Source organism: Galeopterus variegatus, unplaced genomic scaffold (assembly GCF_000696425.1).
Source record: "Galeopterus variegatus unplaced genomic scaffold, G_variegatus-3.0.2 Scaffold8800, whole genome shotgun sequence".
Classification (NCBI taxonomy): Eukaryota; Metazoa; Chordata; class Mammalia; order Dermoptera; family Cynocephalidae; genus Galeopterus; species Galeopterus variegatus.
Window position 1 is genome coordinate 1 of NW_007734911.1, and position 15366 is coordinate 15366.

Here is a 15366-nt window from a genome sequence, read left to right on the forward strand (position 1 = left end):
AGTCTTAAAAGAACATTAAAATGTTAACATACATGCATTTATGTATTTGTCAGACATTTATTGAATTTCTACTGTATACCATGGACTGTTCTAGCTATTCAGAGAACTGTAGGTGTGAACAACACAAGCCCTGTCCCTCATGTAACTTACATTCCAGGGACCGTTGAAGGGAACTTTGTGCATGTGTGTTCATATGTAATTTTAAAATTTTCCTGTCACCATGTGTATCACTTGGATAATTTAGAAATCACAAAATTCGAGGGGACGGGGGAAGGGAAAAACCAGGTGCTGAGCTGGTTGGTTCAAACTCCAAAAAGGGGCTTCAGAAAAGTGGCCAAGCAGAGCAGGCTAGGAGTCCAGGAAGGTTTCCGGGAGGAGGAAGGCCAGGAACGAAGCGCAGAGCCACGACAGGTGTGGGTGTAGGTGAAGCTGGGCGCGGGGACACGGGCGCGCTGGAGGGGCGTGACTCTGTCTCCCACCTTGCTCGCAGGTGGTCTACTTCTCGGCCACCTATCCCTACATCATGCTGATCATCCTGTTCTTCCGTGGAGTGACGCTGCCGGGGGCCAGGGAGGGCATCCTGTTCTACATCACGCCCAACTTCCGCAAGCTGTCGGACTCCGAGGTGAGCCTGGAGGGCGCCGCCCAGGTTCAGAGCGAGCCCGAGGCCTGCGCCGCCGCGGACCAGCTTCAGGACGGGGCATTGCGCCTCTCTGAGCCTCACGTGTAAACTGGGGGTCTTGCCAGGTAGAGCTGGTTAGCACATATAAAAGGCCCTGGGGAACTCACAACCTCCCAACGCTATGCGATACCTGCTGTGATTACCACTTTGACAGTTTTGGTAATTCTGCCTCTAGGTGTGGCTGGATGCGGCTACCCAGATCTTCTTCTCCTACGGGCTGGGCCTGGGATCCCTGATCGCTCTCGGGAGCTACAACTCTTTCCACAACAACGTCTACAGGTGCGAGAGGCGGCTGCTGGAGGCCCTTCCTCCCGGCCACGCCCCTCCCTCCTCCAGGCCACGCCCCCTGGCCTCACTCATTCTGTTCGGTCTGTCTTTGGCTTTCCGCTCAACCCCTCTCTGAGCCAATCTCTTATGGTAACATTTTCCAGCCCGATTCTTCTGGCTGCGCCCTCTCCTGGCTTGTTCCTGGGACCTGGCCTTCGGGGACCACGCCTGCCCTGTAGCCCCGCCCCTTGATAGCCACGCCCGTCATAGCGACACCTTCCTGCCAGCCCCACCCCCTGACCCCGCCTCTTCCTCGTTTCAGGGACTCCATCATCGTCTGCTGCATCAATTCCTGCACCAGCATGTTCGCAGGATTCGTCATCTTCTCCATTGTGGGCTTCATGGCTCATGTCACCAAGAGGTCCATTGCTGATGTGGCAGCCTCAGGTCAGCGCAGCCCCATGGAGGACCCGGGCTCCTGGGGAGGGAGGAGCCGACCACGTTGGCGTTTGCAGTCATCTTCACCACCACCGTGGCTCACTGGCATTGAGTGGTCACTCCGTGCCAGGCAATGCACTGAGCGGTTTATATGGACTATACCCCGAGCCTTTCCAATGCTATGTGATAGATGCTGTTGTTATCCCCATTTCATAGATGAAGAAACTGAGGCTCACCAAAGTCACCTGCCCAAGGTCAGGGACTTGAAAGGGACAGAAATGTTGTGGATCTGGAGTTTGAGCCCAGGTCTGGTGGACTCTAAAGCCTGGGTTCTTAGTCTCTTGGTCATACTGGCACATCCAGCACAGTCCTGGACTTTCAGGGGGAGAAGACCCACTCCTGCCCCTGAGGTGTAAACTTTGGTCCACCTCAGACATGTTCATCACCATGATACAAAGCCCCCCAAATCCGAGCTTTTTTCCTAGCTCCAAAAATGCTCTCACCAAGTCGTCTGTGCCCACTCTGCTCACCACACCATCATCAATGCCACAGGGCCAGAGGACAGCCCCAGGCAACCCCACCCCCTTCCCTGCTCAGCCAGATGTGAGGCTCAGGGAGGTGACTTGACTCGTCCCCTAGAGAACTGGGCTGGCCATGTGGAAAGAAACGTTCTCTGCCCTGAAAGAATCTCATTTCTCTAGAACTCCCAGCCACCACCACCACCACCACCCCACCCACATCCAGAGCCAAACCCAGGGAGGTTACATTCTCCCCTGAAAGAATCTCATTTCTCTAGAACTCCCAGCCACCACCACCACCACCACCACCCCACCCACATCCAGAGCCAAACCCAGGGAGGTTACATTCTCCTTCTCATTCCAAGGTTTTCCCTGATCTCTTAAGCAACCCCACCAGACACTCAAACACACCGTGTCCCAGACAGACCTCCCCCAGCCTTCTCTTCCCCTGGGCTCCCCATCACAGGAAGGGTTCCACCATCCAGTGTCCAGGCCAGAAACCTCGGCGGCATCCAGGGTTCTTCCCTCACCCTGCAAGCCAGCCAGTACCAGGGCCTGCCCTTCTGCTCTTGTCTCTCTCCATCTGGCCACCTTCTACACCTGCACTGTGTCTACCTCTGGCCAGGCCGCTGCAGTCCCTCATCTGGACAATGGGCACAGCTCTTCACTTGTCTTCTTGTCCCCCACCCCATTTCCTCATATGGGGTGACAACACTCTCAAAAGGTTACTCTGAAGACGAAATGAAACAAGACGTAGAAAGCGAGTGGTGTGCTGGGTATGCTGTAGGTGCTTAATACCTGCTTTTCTTCTTCTTTGCATTTCCCTCCACAGGCCCCGGGCTGGCCTTCCTGGCGTACCCAGAGGCGGTGACCCAGCTGCCCATCTCTCCCCTCTGGGCCGTCCTCTTCTTCTCGATGCTGCTGATGTTGGGCATTGACAGCCAGGTGAAGGCACCCCCTGACACCTTGAGGGCCCCCCCCCAGCCTTCTCAGCCCAGGAGCAAACAGCGAGAGGAGGCCACTCTTAGACCCCCAGGAAGATGTCTAAGAATTTCAGATCCCAGGCCGGCCCGGTGGCGCACTGCTACAGTGTGCTGCTTGGGAAGCGCGGCGGCGCTCCCTCCGAGGGTTTGGATCCCACATGCAGACCGGCCGCTCACTGGCTGAGCGAGGAGTGGGGGCAACACCGAGGGTTGCGATCCTGTTGCCGGTCCCAGTCCGGTACGGGCGCGACACTGAGGATTGCGATCCGTTGCTGGCCACGAAAAAAGACAAAAAAAAAAAAAAATGTGTATTTTATTTGGTTCTCATAGTTACTGTAAAACAGAACAGAGATTAATATCCCCACTTTATAAGTGGTAATAAGACTTAACAAGGTTAAGTAACTTGCCCAGGAACTCATAGCTAATAAGTGGCAGAGTCAGGTCTCTGACAGATCCTTCATTCCTAGACTAATGTTTCTTCATTGTGCATACAGGAATTTCAGATCCCTAGAATGTTCCATTGCATGCAACTTCAGGAAACAACTTAGCCAAGTTCTCCATTTTCCAGAAGGGGAAACTGATGCCCAGCGGGAAGGGACTCTCCTGAGTCAGGCAGAATCAGTCTGGGTCCCGGGGTTCTCCTGGCCCTGCTGTCCCACTGCTGCTGTGCCTCCTGTCTTCCCCCAGAGGACCAGGCTCTGGGTGGGTTGGGGCTGGGGACTGCCACAGGTGGCTGACCTCTGCTCCTGCCTTCAGTTCTGCACTGTGGAGGGCTTCATCACGGCCCTGGTGGATGAGTACCCCAGACTCCTCCGCAACCGCAGGGAGCTCTTCATAGCCGCCGTCTGCATCGTCTCCTACCTGATCGGCCTCTCTAACATCACCCAGGTAGGCTCAGTGGGCACCTGGCACACCCTGGCCCGGTGCCAGGGCCACTCCCAGCACCTCCTTTCCCCAGCCCTGTCATATTCCATCTTTTATCCTGTCATTGAGCACCATCTCTGTGTCAAGCCCAGGGCACACAGCAATGAATCAGACAGGGTTCCTGCCCTCCAAGGGCTCACAGGCTGGTGGGAGACACAGACACTGAGCTAGGAAGTATAGGACAGAACTAGAAAATGCAGCACCTAACCGGCCTGGGGGCCAGGGACTGCTTCCTGGAGGAGGGATGCAGGAGGTGAGTTTTGAAAAGCTCAGAAAGCCAGAGAGTCAAATTGGAGTTGAGCCTTTGAAGTTGACACTGCCCAAAGCTTCCTTTCATTCCCACTTTTCTTTCTGTGTTGATATTAATGAGAAATGCTCTCTGCACTCAAGACCTTCTGAGTCTAGTCAGAAGACATATACATAACCGATGAATTGTATGATAAATATAAATGGCTCTAAAGACAGGAGCTCAGCCCTGAGGGTCTGATTTATGTTCCACAAAATGACTTCTGAATCCAAATACAGTTCTGAGACAGAGTTAGTGTTCATTAATTCCTTCCTTCATTCATAGCTGTTGAACACCTACTATGGGCCTGACATGACCCTGGAAATTCAGTAATTAACATGACACAGTAGATGCTCTCTTGGAGCTTACATTTTGGTGGACAAGATATAACACACAAATTAGATTTCAGAGAGTATTAAGTGCCATAAAGAATAGAGAGTCGGCTAGAGAATGACCAGTGGGGGTGGGAGGGACTCTACCTTAGACAAGGTAGTCAGGGGAGATCTCACTAAGGAAATGACAATTGAGCGGGGACTTAAATGGTGAGGAAGAGCCAGCCAGAGGAAGATGTGGGGGAAAGACAGCACAGCAGGTGCAAAGGCCCTGGGGCAGAAATGGGTTTGGCACATTTGAGAGACAGAACGGAGGTCAGTGTGGCAGAGGCCAAGGGAGTGGGGAGATGGTGGGAGATAAAGACTCAGACCTGCAGGATTTGATTTTACTTTATCTTACATCTCTCTGCTTATTTATGTGTTATATTATTGTCTCACTTAAGCCATTGAAGTTTCTAAGTAGGGGAGAAATGTGGCTGTTTCGTGTTTTGGAAAGATGGCCCTGGTGGCTAACTCCTCCTTCTGCCCTCCAGCCTTACCTGAAGTGGGGTGTTTCCCTCTGCCACCCAGACATTTTTTGGGAGAATTTCCCAGAGAGTCAATGCCTGTGTCCTTGCATGTTCCCAAGGCCTTCAGAACTTCCTCTAATCTACCCTTAAGCCTTCTTGCTGCATGTGGCCTGCATTTTTTGGGAGAATTTCCCAGAGAATCAATGCCTGTGTCCTTGCATTTTCCCAAGGCCTTCAGAACTTCCTCTAATCTACCCTTAAGCCTTCTTGCTGCATGTGGCCTGATCCCAGCCTCATCAGACTCCAAAGCCCATGTCATCTGTGAACTGAATGCACCAGGCCCTGGGGGAATGTCGGCCTGTTCTCACCTCTTCTCCTCTTGCAGGGGGGCATTTATGTCTTCAAACTTTTCGATTACTATTCTGCCAGTGGCATGAGCCTGCTGTTTCTCGTGTTCTTCGAATGTGTCTCCATTTCCTGGTTTTATGGTGAGCATCAACCCCTCCTCCCTTATTCATTCATTTATTCGTTCCTTTCTTCAGTCGTCATTCGACAAATCCAACTTACACACCAGCCCCTTTGCCTGCATCAATTAATTTAGTCTTCACAACAGTTCATTGAGGTTAGCACAGGAGTCCTGCAGGTTTAAAAGATAGAAGAGCAATTAGATTCATTTAAAACAGGAGCTAACATGTTTTCATCAATGTTGGGATAAAAAGGTTTGTCTGAGATTTTTATCTAGAAAAGGGAAACCAAAACTATAAAAACAGTTTTAAAGTTATATATTTAACAAAAGCTAGGCTATAAGTAAAAGTATGCACTATCTAAAAACAAATAACTAATAAAACATGGATTTTATTTATTTTTGTGGCCTAAGTTTCTCAAGCCAACTGTATGACAGCCAAAAGGACATCCTTCCCCGCACAGTTGATTGTCACAGGAAGACCACATGTTCTGAGAGCAATGTGACATGCTGTGTATCTTCTTTTTTTTTTAATTGGTTATGAATACTCATGGAGCACAAAGCTGATTGTCACAACTTGTGCCCAAGATGTGATGGCCAGATCTATACTGACAGCGTGTCCAATACCACAAATTGCGATTATACCCCAGCGTGTATCTTCTCTGCAGTACTTGACACCTCATCCCCTTGTCCTTGTCCCGTCCTCTCCCACTAACTGGTCTAACACGGTCACATCCTCACTGGTCGGTGACTTTGCTTGTAATTCAAGCAGTGCCCAGTGCCACTCTGGCGAACTTCAAGACATCCTGAGGGCTTGGGGTTTTTCTTTTTTGCGAGCTTTTCAAAAGGTCTTCTCTGCAATCTACCACCAGTTTTTTATAGCATCAGACCATCAAGGAATATAACTGTCCCTGCCCAGCAAAGCCTTTGAAGGGATGGCTGGGGTAGATGTTAAGTGGGAGGGACACCGGGTGGAGACACATTTTGTAAGTGTCCTTTTGTTGGTAGCTATCTTCGTATAGCATCAGACCATCAAGGAATATAACTGTCCCTGCCCAGCAAAGCCTTTGAAGGGATGGCTGGGGTAGATGTTGAGTGGGAGGGACACCGGGTGGAGACACATTTTGTAAGTGTCCTTTTGTTGGTAGCTATCTTCACATTAAGGTGACTTGCTTTCCTACACAACCCACTTGCTATAGGGATTGGGCTATTGAAAAATACTTAGATAATGAGGACTCCTGGAGCATTAGTCCCATGTTACAGACAAGGAAACTGAGGCTCAGAGAGGTTAGGTGACTTGTCCATGGTCACACTGCAAGAAACTTGTAGAAAGGTGCTTTGAACCTGCAGTCCCCACAGCTCACCCATCCCTCCTGCTCTTGCTCTGAATGTCACAGGTGTCAACCGATTCTATGACAATATCCAGGAGATGGTTGGCTCCAGGCCCTGCATCTGGTGGAAACTCTGCTGGTCCTTCTTCACCCCAATCATCGTGGCGGTAAGAACAAGGCTTGACCAGCCCTGTTAGGATGAGGCTAGACCAGGCCCTGGGCGACCCGGTTCCAGGGAGAAACTTCTGGAGGCAAAGGCAGGCGGAAGAGGCGCCCAGGACCCCTGTTGAATAACACTACTCCCTACCCCTGGTTGAGTGTCTACTCTGTGCCCTGCCTGATAGCAGACACATCGCATCACTGTCACAAACCCCAGCAAAACAGGCATCACTGACCCTCTTTACCACTGAGGAAACTGGGGCCCACCCAGCTAGTGTCACCCAGCTGCTTAGTGCGGGGGTTAAAGCCAGCTCGCTGGTTCTGAAGTCCAAGCTCTTGGCATTCGGATGCCTCATTGTCAGTGCCCTCCCACAAGGGGGAGCTGAGGCATGGGTGGGCCTAGCCACCCCAGGTCCCTGAGGTGGGGGCTAGGCTGCTGCACCTGTTGTGCCCTGCATAAGGCACCAGCCGCTGGCAGACTAGGGGCTGACGTGCAGCTCTTGTCCTGCTTCCTGAGCTGGCTCCCCTGGAGGAAGGGTGCCCCTTTTTAATTGGTCCCCATGGAGGGGACACCTTTCCTATGGATCTTCTCAGAGAGGGTATATTTTTCTTGTATGTACAAAGTTGCCTTAGGTACTGGCAGTGGCCTTGGATGCAGGATTCCCAAGGCACTAGGCCCTTGTAAGGGTCAGCCTCCAGATCCAGGCAGAGTGGAGGGCAGTGGACCTATTGTCTTCAGGGTCTAGGGAGAGGCCTTGGTTGTCCCATTTGGGTGATTCACTGCTCCCTCTCCTCCATCCTCCCCAGGGCGTATTCATTTTCAGTGCTGTGCAGATGACTCCTCTCACCATGGGAAGCTATGTGTTCCCCAAGTGGGGCCAGGGTGTGGGCTGGCTCATGGCCCTGTCTTCCATGGTCCTCATCCCCGGGTACATGGCCTACATGTTCCTCACCTTAAAGGGCTCCCTGAAGCAGGTAAGCCCTTTCGCACCCTTTGAATGACTAGTCCCCTTCCCCTGCTGCACCCTTGTGGAGCTCACAGTCTAGTTGGGGAGAGAGACAAGTCAACAGCCAATGACAATAGAGTGGTAGAGGCACCGTGTTTGGGACAAACCAGGGATATGAGAGCACAGTCCTGCCTTAGCCCTGCCTGGGTTGAGGAGGATTAGGGAAGGCTTCCTGCAAGAGGGGCCTGAGGGTAGCCAAGGAGAGGCCTGAGGGTAAATCAGACTTAAAAGTAGAAGCAGAAAGAATGTTCCCAGAAGGGGAAAGGGAGGAGAGCATGGGAAGCACGTGCAAAGGCCCAGGGTTATAAACTGCATTTGGCTAATGGAAGGGAGATCAGTGTGGCTGGAGGCTAGCGTGGGGAGGGGGTGTGATAAGAGATGATTTGGGGGTGTAAGAAAGTCAGGCCTGATCATGAAGGGCTTTGAAAATCAGGACAAGAACTTTGCACTTAATCCTCCTGAAGACAAATGGGAGTCTTCAGGGGTTTGGAGCAGGTGAAGAGTGGGGTCAGATCTACCCTAGACCTCCTTTGTGGGTTTGACATAGAGAAAATGTGGTCTTATGCTCAGGGAGAGATAAAGCCTCCAGCAGAGGCGACCATCACATATTAGGTCCATACCAGCCCTTTGGTAAACTGCATTGAGTTCTTGAGTGAAGCGAGGCAGGCTGGAGGTGCCCAGGTACGGGAGACATCGATGGGGATGTGTAGGCTGCAAAGACTTCACTGGGGAGGGGGAATCCAAATGTGGAGAGCCACAGCTGGAAGACCCTGATGAGTGGTTCTCCACCTATTACCCCCAAAGACGCCCCTGCCAGACCCACTCAGAGCTGGAAGGGGGAGCTCTAAGGTCTGAGGCACAGGGCGGTTGTGTGCAGCCCCTGGAGTTGCCAGGCCAGCCTCCTCCTTTCACGGAGACCCCAAGCTGGGAAGCTGCTCACCCAAATCTTGCAGCAGGTTATTAACAGAGCCAGAACTTCTGAGTCCAGGTCCAGAGTTTTCATTTTCCATGATTTGCTGCAGAGCCTCTGAAGGCAGTTGGGTCTTAGAGTGGCAGAGAGCCAAAGGAGGTGCACTTGTGGAAGAGTAGAGCCTGCGCAAAGCCCAGCAGTGGGAAAGGGCGAGGCATACCTGAGGACAGGGTGCTAGTGATGGGGCCGGATCGCAGGCGATGTGTGCAGTGAAGGTAGTGGGGGCTTCATACACTCAGCAAATATGCACTGGACACCTACTGTGTGCCAGACACTATTGTCAGTGCTGGGGGCACAGCATGAGCAGAACGAGCAGAGGTCCCGCCCTCATGGAGCTTACACTCTAGTGGAGGAACATGGATAATTAACAAAATAAAAACACATGAGGGCGGATGGGTACTGTGGAGAAAAATAAAGCAGTTGGGGGTTTAGGGAGTGCTGGGCGAGTCCTCGCTGAGAAGGCAGAACACTTGAGCCAAGACCTAAGGAGGTAGAAAGCGAGCAGTGTGACTCTCTGAAAGGATGGGTGTGCCAGACGGTGCAGCATGTGCAAAGGCCCTGAGGCAGGAGCATGCCTGGTGTATTTGAGGAGAGTGAAGAGGCCGGTGTGGCTGGAGTGGATACATGAGCAGGGAGAGGGGAGGACACTGTGTCCTGAGAGGTGATGGGGCCAGATCGTGAAGGGCCCTGTAGGACGTTGGCTTTTACTTAGTGAAATGGGAGCCCTTGTTGGGGCCTGAGGATTAGAGGGACGTGATCTGACTTTGGCTTCCACAGAAGCCCTGCTACTGCTGCTGTGTTGAGAATAGGATAAAGGGGTGACGGGAGGAAGGGAAACAAAGCCAGTTAGGGGTTATTGCTGTAACCCAGGAGAGAGGCCATGCGGCCCAGGCCAGGTAGGAGCACGGCAGGGGGAGGAGGATGAGAGGCTATGGCTGGAGTCTGGGTGTAGTCTGAAGGCAGAGAAGATAGGATAGACTTGCAGAGAGGGCAGGAGAGGGAGCGGCCAGTCCCCCGCCATCCCAGCCCGACCTTTCCCGGGCGAGCCTGATGGCTTCCTCCCCGGTGTCCACAGCGCATCCAGGTCATGATCCAGCCCAGCGAAGACATTGTCCGCCCAGAGAATGGCCCAGAGCAGCCCCAGGCCGGCAGCTCGGCCAGCAAGGAGGCCTACATCTAGGGGTGCGGGCCGCTCGCCGACCCAACGCTCTCACCCCGGCCTGGCTGAACACGACCACCACTTGACGTCTGCAGATACCTTCTGTCTCAACCTACCTCGAGTGGCGAGTCCAGACACCATCACCATGCAGAGAGGGGAGGGGGGGACAGTCCAACCCTGGGTGGGCCCTGACGAGGGCGAAGCTACCCAGCGGCTTCCGGCACCTGGCGGGCTGATGACCTTTTTAATCCAGGCCCCAGAAGCATTAAGCGGCCGGTGTTTGTCACTGCCGTGGTAGATCATTTTTACCCTGCCAGCGAGTGTGGCATGGCGAGGCCACACACACTCCTGGCTTTTAGTCGTGTACCTGACTGTTCTCTTACTGCTGAAACCCATGACTGTTATCACAGACTTTGCAGGAGTTCGGTTCCATCAGATCGCTGTTCTGTGCTTGTGAACAGGGCATTGGTATAATGTGGACTTCCAGGGAGAGCTCGCTCTTGAGTAGCAGGGAGCCAGTGGAGCTCTGACTTTCATTTCCGGTTTTCTCCTTCCCGAGGCAGCTTGACAAAACAACCCCCAAAGACCTCAGTCAGTGTCCTGGAGCTGCTCCTCCAGCAGGCTGCGCCGTGTCCTCTTGCACTGCAGCTCCATGCTCCTGCCCCATCCTCGCCAGGCTGTTCTGATCCGACCTGGCCCAGCAGCCTTCAGTGCAGAAGGCCCTGCTTGCTGGAAAACTGCCACAAGCACAACTGATTGCCCTTTTATCACCACTCTGGGGGGCTCAGGGCCCCCTCGGGACATTCCCTAATCAGGAGTTCCAATTTCTCTTGAGCTGCCCAGTTTCACAGAGTACAAAATAGTTGTAGAGGAAATCGAGGTGAAGGAAGGGTCCATCTGAGAGTCAGGATGGACCCAGTTACCTTTTGGTTTCCCTCTTAAACTGTCACCCTCACTGCCACCTGATTCCTGGCTGCCACCTCCTCACCTTCCCTGAAATTCCTCAGCAGGAGTCTCCTCACTGCCACTGAAATCTGCCCAGCCCACTAACTGAGGAGCTAGTGTTAATCCCCCCTGCACCCCCAGCAATGTGCTTCCAAGATTAAAACTGCTTCATTGGGAAGAGTTATTTGTTCCTTTCTGGAATGGGCTCCGTGGTGTTGATGGCAAATTGAGTGCAGACAGTTTCTTGCAAGCTCCGGTAACTCAGCGTTTCTCATTTGCCAGGAAGATGGGTTCCCATGTAGCAAATCGTACGTTGTTCCCTGTAGCTCCTTAGCTAGTTAGCTCACAAACTGTGTTTTATGACTAATCCTTAATAACTATGGTAAATAACTGTGACTGTGGGTTTTTTAATCTCATCATTCTCATCCGAAAGTGACCAGCATACCAGTTCTTGCAATAAGATATTACCCTCAGAATATTAAGCACATTATTGTAGAGAAAAAATATATATGTACACGTATAAATGCACACACATGCACATTCGTCCTCATGTGGCATATAGGGTCTTATCTGATATTGTGTAAGAAATCGCAAACCTTTTCCTGAGGTCATCTGTAAAATAGTGTCATTGCTAAGGCATCCCAAATGCCAAGTGGTGAATCCATGATCAAAATGCATACGTATTGTTAAGTGATAGGGTTTAGAATGAGAGGAACCCTTCACTGTGGCTCACGGTTCCATCCCCTCATCTGTGTGTGAATTCCTTTAGAATAAGGGCAGGAAGACTTCCAACTTTCTCTTCGTTCTACAATGTGAAACTGAGACCAACTCTCTCTAAGACAAATGCAGTGTACTTAATGTCTGTAAGCAATTCTAAGTGAGATGTTTGGCAAGAAATCCCCTAACTGATTTCCATCCAAACCTACCTTATAGAGCACAATATTAAGTGTCGTACAATTACTGTGAGAACTGTGAATATGTGTAACTTTTTTTAGTATTTGCCCCGGGGCGGGGGGAAATATTGTATTATCATATATGCTTTTTTTTGCAATAAGGATTTATTCTCAGAACACCAAGTAAATCTATCTCTATATAAAAAAATATATGTAATATATACGTATTCAAATTATATACAGAGCCTGTTTTAAAAAAAAATTACAGTATTATTTAGTAAAATTATCTGTTATATGGACCAAATGTAAAATATTTATAAATGAAGATGCATTTTAAATGTCTATAAATGGAGTCATAACTACAGCACGGGCGTTATGTACATTTCTAAGAATTTAGAGGGAAAATAATAAAGGTTCTATGATATACAACGTCAGACCTTCAGTTCTTTGGGGTGGGAGCACGATAGCCTATTTCATCAGAACAACAGCATATGCACACAAAATGATCTTTTCCCCAACACAGAGAGATTTGGGCTCAAAATCCAGCAAAATGGGGTTGGACTTCCCCAAAGTCTTAGCATGAGTCGATAGAAAATGACCCTGAACTACGTAAGGGAGGTGCTTTCACTTTGCTCGTGGTCGACTAAATAATGATCTAAGACTAGTATAACAGGAGTGTGTTTAGTTAACAACAATACTCATTCATTCGCTCATGGGTTCATTCCTCAAAATTTTTATTTTTTTAAATCTTATTGAGAAAAATAAGAATTCTAAAAAGAAGCTGTAGGAATAGTTCAATGGACACCTGCAAACGCTTCACCGGACTCACCGGTTGTTAATATGTTGCCACGTTTATTTGAACTCTCTCTGTCAGTCAGGGTTCAATCCAGGAAGCAAAACCACTATGAATATGACGGAATAGGGATTTATTACAGGAACAAGACCTTAGACACTTGTGAGAGAAGTTGGAAAGGAAGGATCTGAAAGGAGGGCTTGGGGATCAGAGCGTAGTCTCCAACCAGCGAGAGGAGAGGTGCACGCAGGACGCGTATTATCCGCAGCTCCATAGCCCCTTTTGCATGCAGCCTTCACGATGCCCACGAGCGTGGAATTCCAGTGGACCCACAATGTGTGGGAGTTGAACAAGACTCAGAGCAGCACACGGTAAGTGTGGTAGTCTACAACTGAGTATAGATGGTCCTTGACTTATAAGGGTTCGACTTAGGATTTTTCGACTTTCCGATGGGGCGAAAGTCATACTCATTCAGTAGAAACTGAACTTTAAGTACCCATAACACCACTCTGATCTTCACCTTCAGTACAGAATGTAATAAGTTATATGAGATAGTCAACACTTTATTATAAAATAGCCTTTGTGTTAGATGATCTTGCCCAACTGTAGGCTAATGTAATTGTTCTGAGCACATTTAAGGTAGGCTAGGCTAAGCTATGATGTTCAGTAGGTTAAGTGTATTAAATGCATATTTTGACTTAGGGTATTTTCGGTTTGTTTGTATTTTTGGTTTGTAAGTTGAGGAGCATCTGTAATCGGGGCCTCTGAGAGCCCTGAAAGGCCACACTCTCCAGGCAAACCAAGAACTTGCTTCAAACCCAGAAAGAAGGTGTTCTAAGAAACACCAACAACCAAGGAACCCTATCGTATCTTTTCTTACGCAGGTGACTTCCCTGTACTGGCCAACCAGTCACACTGAAAATTACGGCATAGAAGGAAAGGGAAAGATCAACAACTCATACTTTGTTCTTCTCGCTCATCAATAAGCCAAAGGTAGTGAGTGTGTGTATAGCAAGAAGTGAAGTAATTTTGTGCAGGTTTCCACTGTTCTGGTAAGATTGAAATGCATGTGTCTATGCGATCTTTGAAATACATTTTGTGTCATTTCACAGTCTAGTTAAATGCTCTTATATTTGCATTTGCATACTGCAAAGATGAACAGTAACTTTACCCTAGTCACTTAAATTTTTATTTATTTAGAACAACATTAAATAGCAAACTAAGAAACATTATAACCAGTCAAAAGAAAGCCCATGGAGGGAAGGAAAAGCTTTAGATTTTATAGTGCCTTTAACAGCACTTTTTTCCTGCTTTTTGAATGAGAAGCCTTGTATTTTCCTTTTGCACTAGGTCCTGAAAATTATGTAGCAGGCCCTGGGAAAAGTCTAGGGAAGGCTGCTGCCTCTGCGTGGCTCCTGCTGCTGGACATCTGGTGGACGACCTGGAGCCACTGTCAGTCAGTAGGGCACGGAGAGGGGGTGGGCAAGGACAAGCTCTCGTACCTCTGCAAGCACGTGTGTCTCTTACTGGATCAGACTCTGAAGACCCAGTGAGAGTAATGTCTCCTGCTTTACTTCAGCATCCAAAGTCTGGGGAAATACTGCTTCTGGCCACCTCTAGAGCCATACAAAGAAGGGGTTCTGGGAAATGTAGTTTTAGCTTAACCAAATTGGCAGTAAAATACGAACTCTTTCTTTCTCACACACATACTAAGATAATGAATCATTTTGCTAAGTCACTTGAGAATAACTTTTTTTTTTTTTTTTTTTTTGTCTTTTTTCGTGTCTGGCAACGGATCGCAACCCTCAGTGTCGCGCCCGTACCGGACCGGGACCGGCAATGGGATCGCAACCCTCGGTGCTGCGCCCACACCTCGCTCAGCCAGTGAGCGGGAACCGGTCTGTATGTGGGATCCGAACCCTCGGTGGGAGCGCCACCGCGCTCCCAAGCGGCGCACTATAGCAGGGCGCCACCAGGCCGGCCCACACTTGAGAATAACTTGCTGATATTTGAACCCTGCTCCTCTTAAAACTTGTCCTCTAAGGGCAAGGACATCTGATTTCTCCTAATTATTTGTCCCAATAATGCCTTTTATAGTAACTTTTGTCTGACCCAGGCTCCAATCCACAATCACACATTATATTTAGTTGTCACGTCTCTTATAAGCAAATAGTTTCCAGCACCTATTACCTGCCAAGCACAGAAGACACAGCCAGCCTCCAAGACTCACCTAGGATTGACCTGCAACTCAGCCCTCTCTCCTCCCCAGCCCCTGACTCTTCTCTGGCCTCTGAATGGAAAGCAGGAAGGCCTCTCTCTCTCTCTCTACCACTCTCTGCTCTTCCCTGAAACAACGGCCAGGGTTTTGTAATGGGCATCTCGAAAAAGAATGTTTTTCCCTCAGTAGAACAAAAGATTAAATTTAAAAAGTCACGTCCTGGGTGAGGGGCCCCAGCCACCTCTCCTCACTTCTTTCTTTGGCTATTTCTCTTACCCTTTCTCCTCTCCACGACTGGCTGGCTGCAGCCCTGCCTGGCTTCTCCAAACCATAAGCACTTATAGCTGAAACTTAAAAGAAAAGGAATCTGAAATGTGAACCTCAACTTTCAAAATGACAGCAATGATTTTCCTGAGGGTTCCTGTCCTCCCTCCCCTACACCAACGTGCTTTCTCCAGGCTCCTCCCATCTCCTCTTCTTTTCAGCTTT

General features: G+C 49.8%; 1 protein-coding gene across 1 annotated transcript; it reads left to right on the top strand.

Annotated features, from left to right (window-relative positions):
- Positions 1-490: 490 nt before the first annotated feature.
- On the top strand, positions 491-12295 carry LOC103608765 (sodium- and chloride-dependent GABA transporter 1-like; the record flags this gene model as incomplete). The annotated part of the gene is made up of 9 exons (XM_008593161.1): positions 491-625; positions 858-961; positions 1272-1396; positions 2738-2850; positions 3645-3776; positions 5325-5427; positions 6800-6900; positions 7700-7867; positions 9945-12295. Coding segments are annotated over 9 exons (1086 nt in total), but the record flags the coding sequence as incomplete, so codon positions are not given.
- Between the last annotated feature and the right edge of the window lie 3071 nt (positions 12296-15366).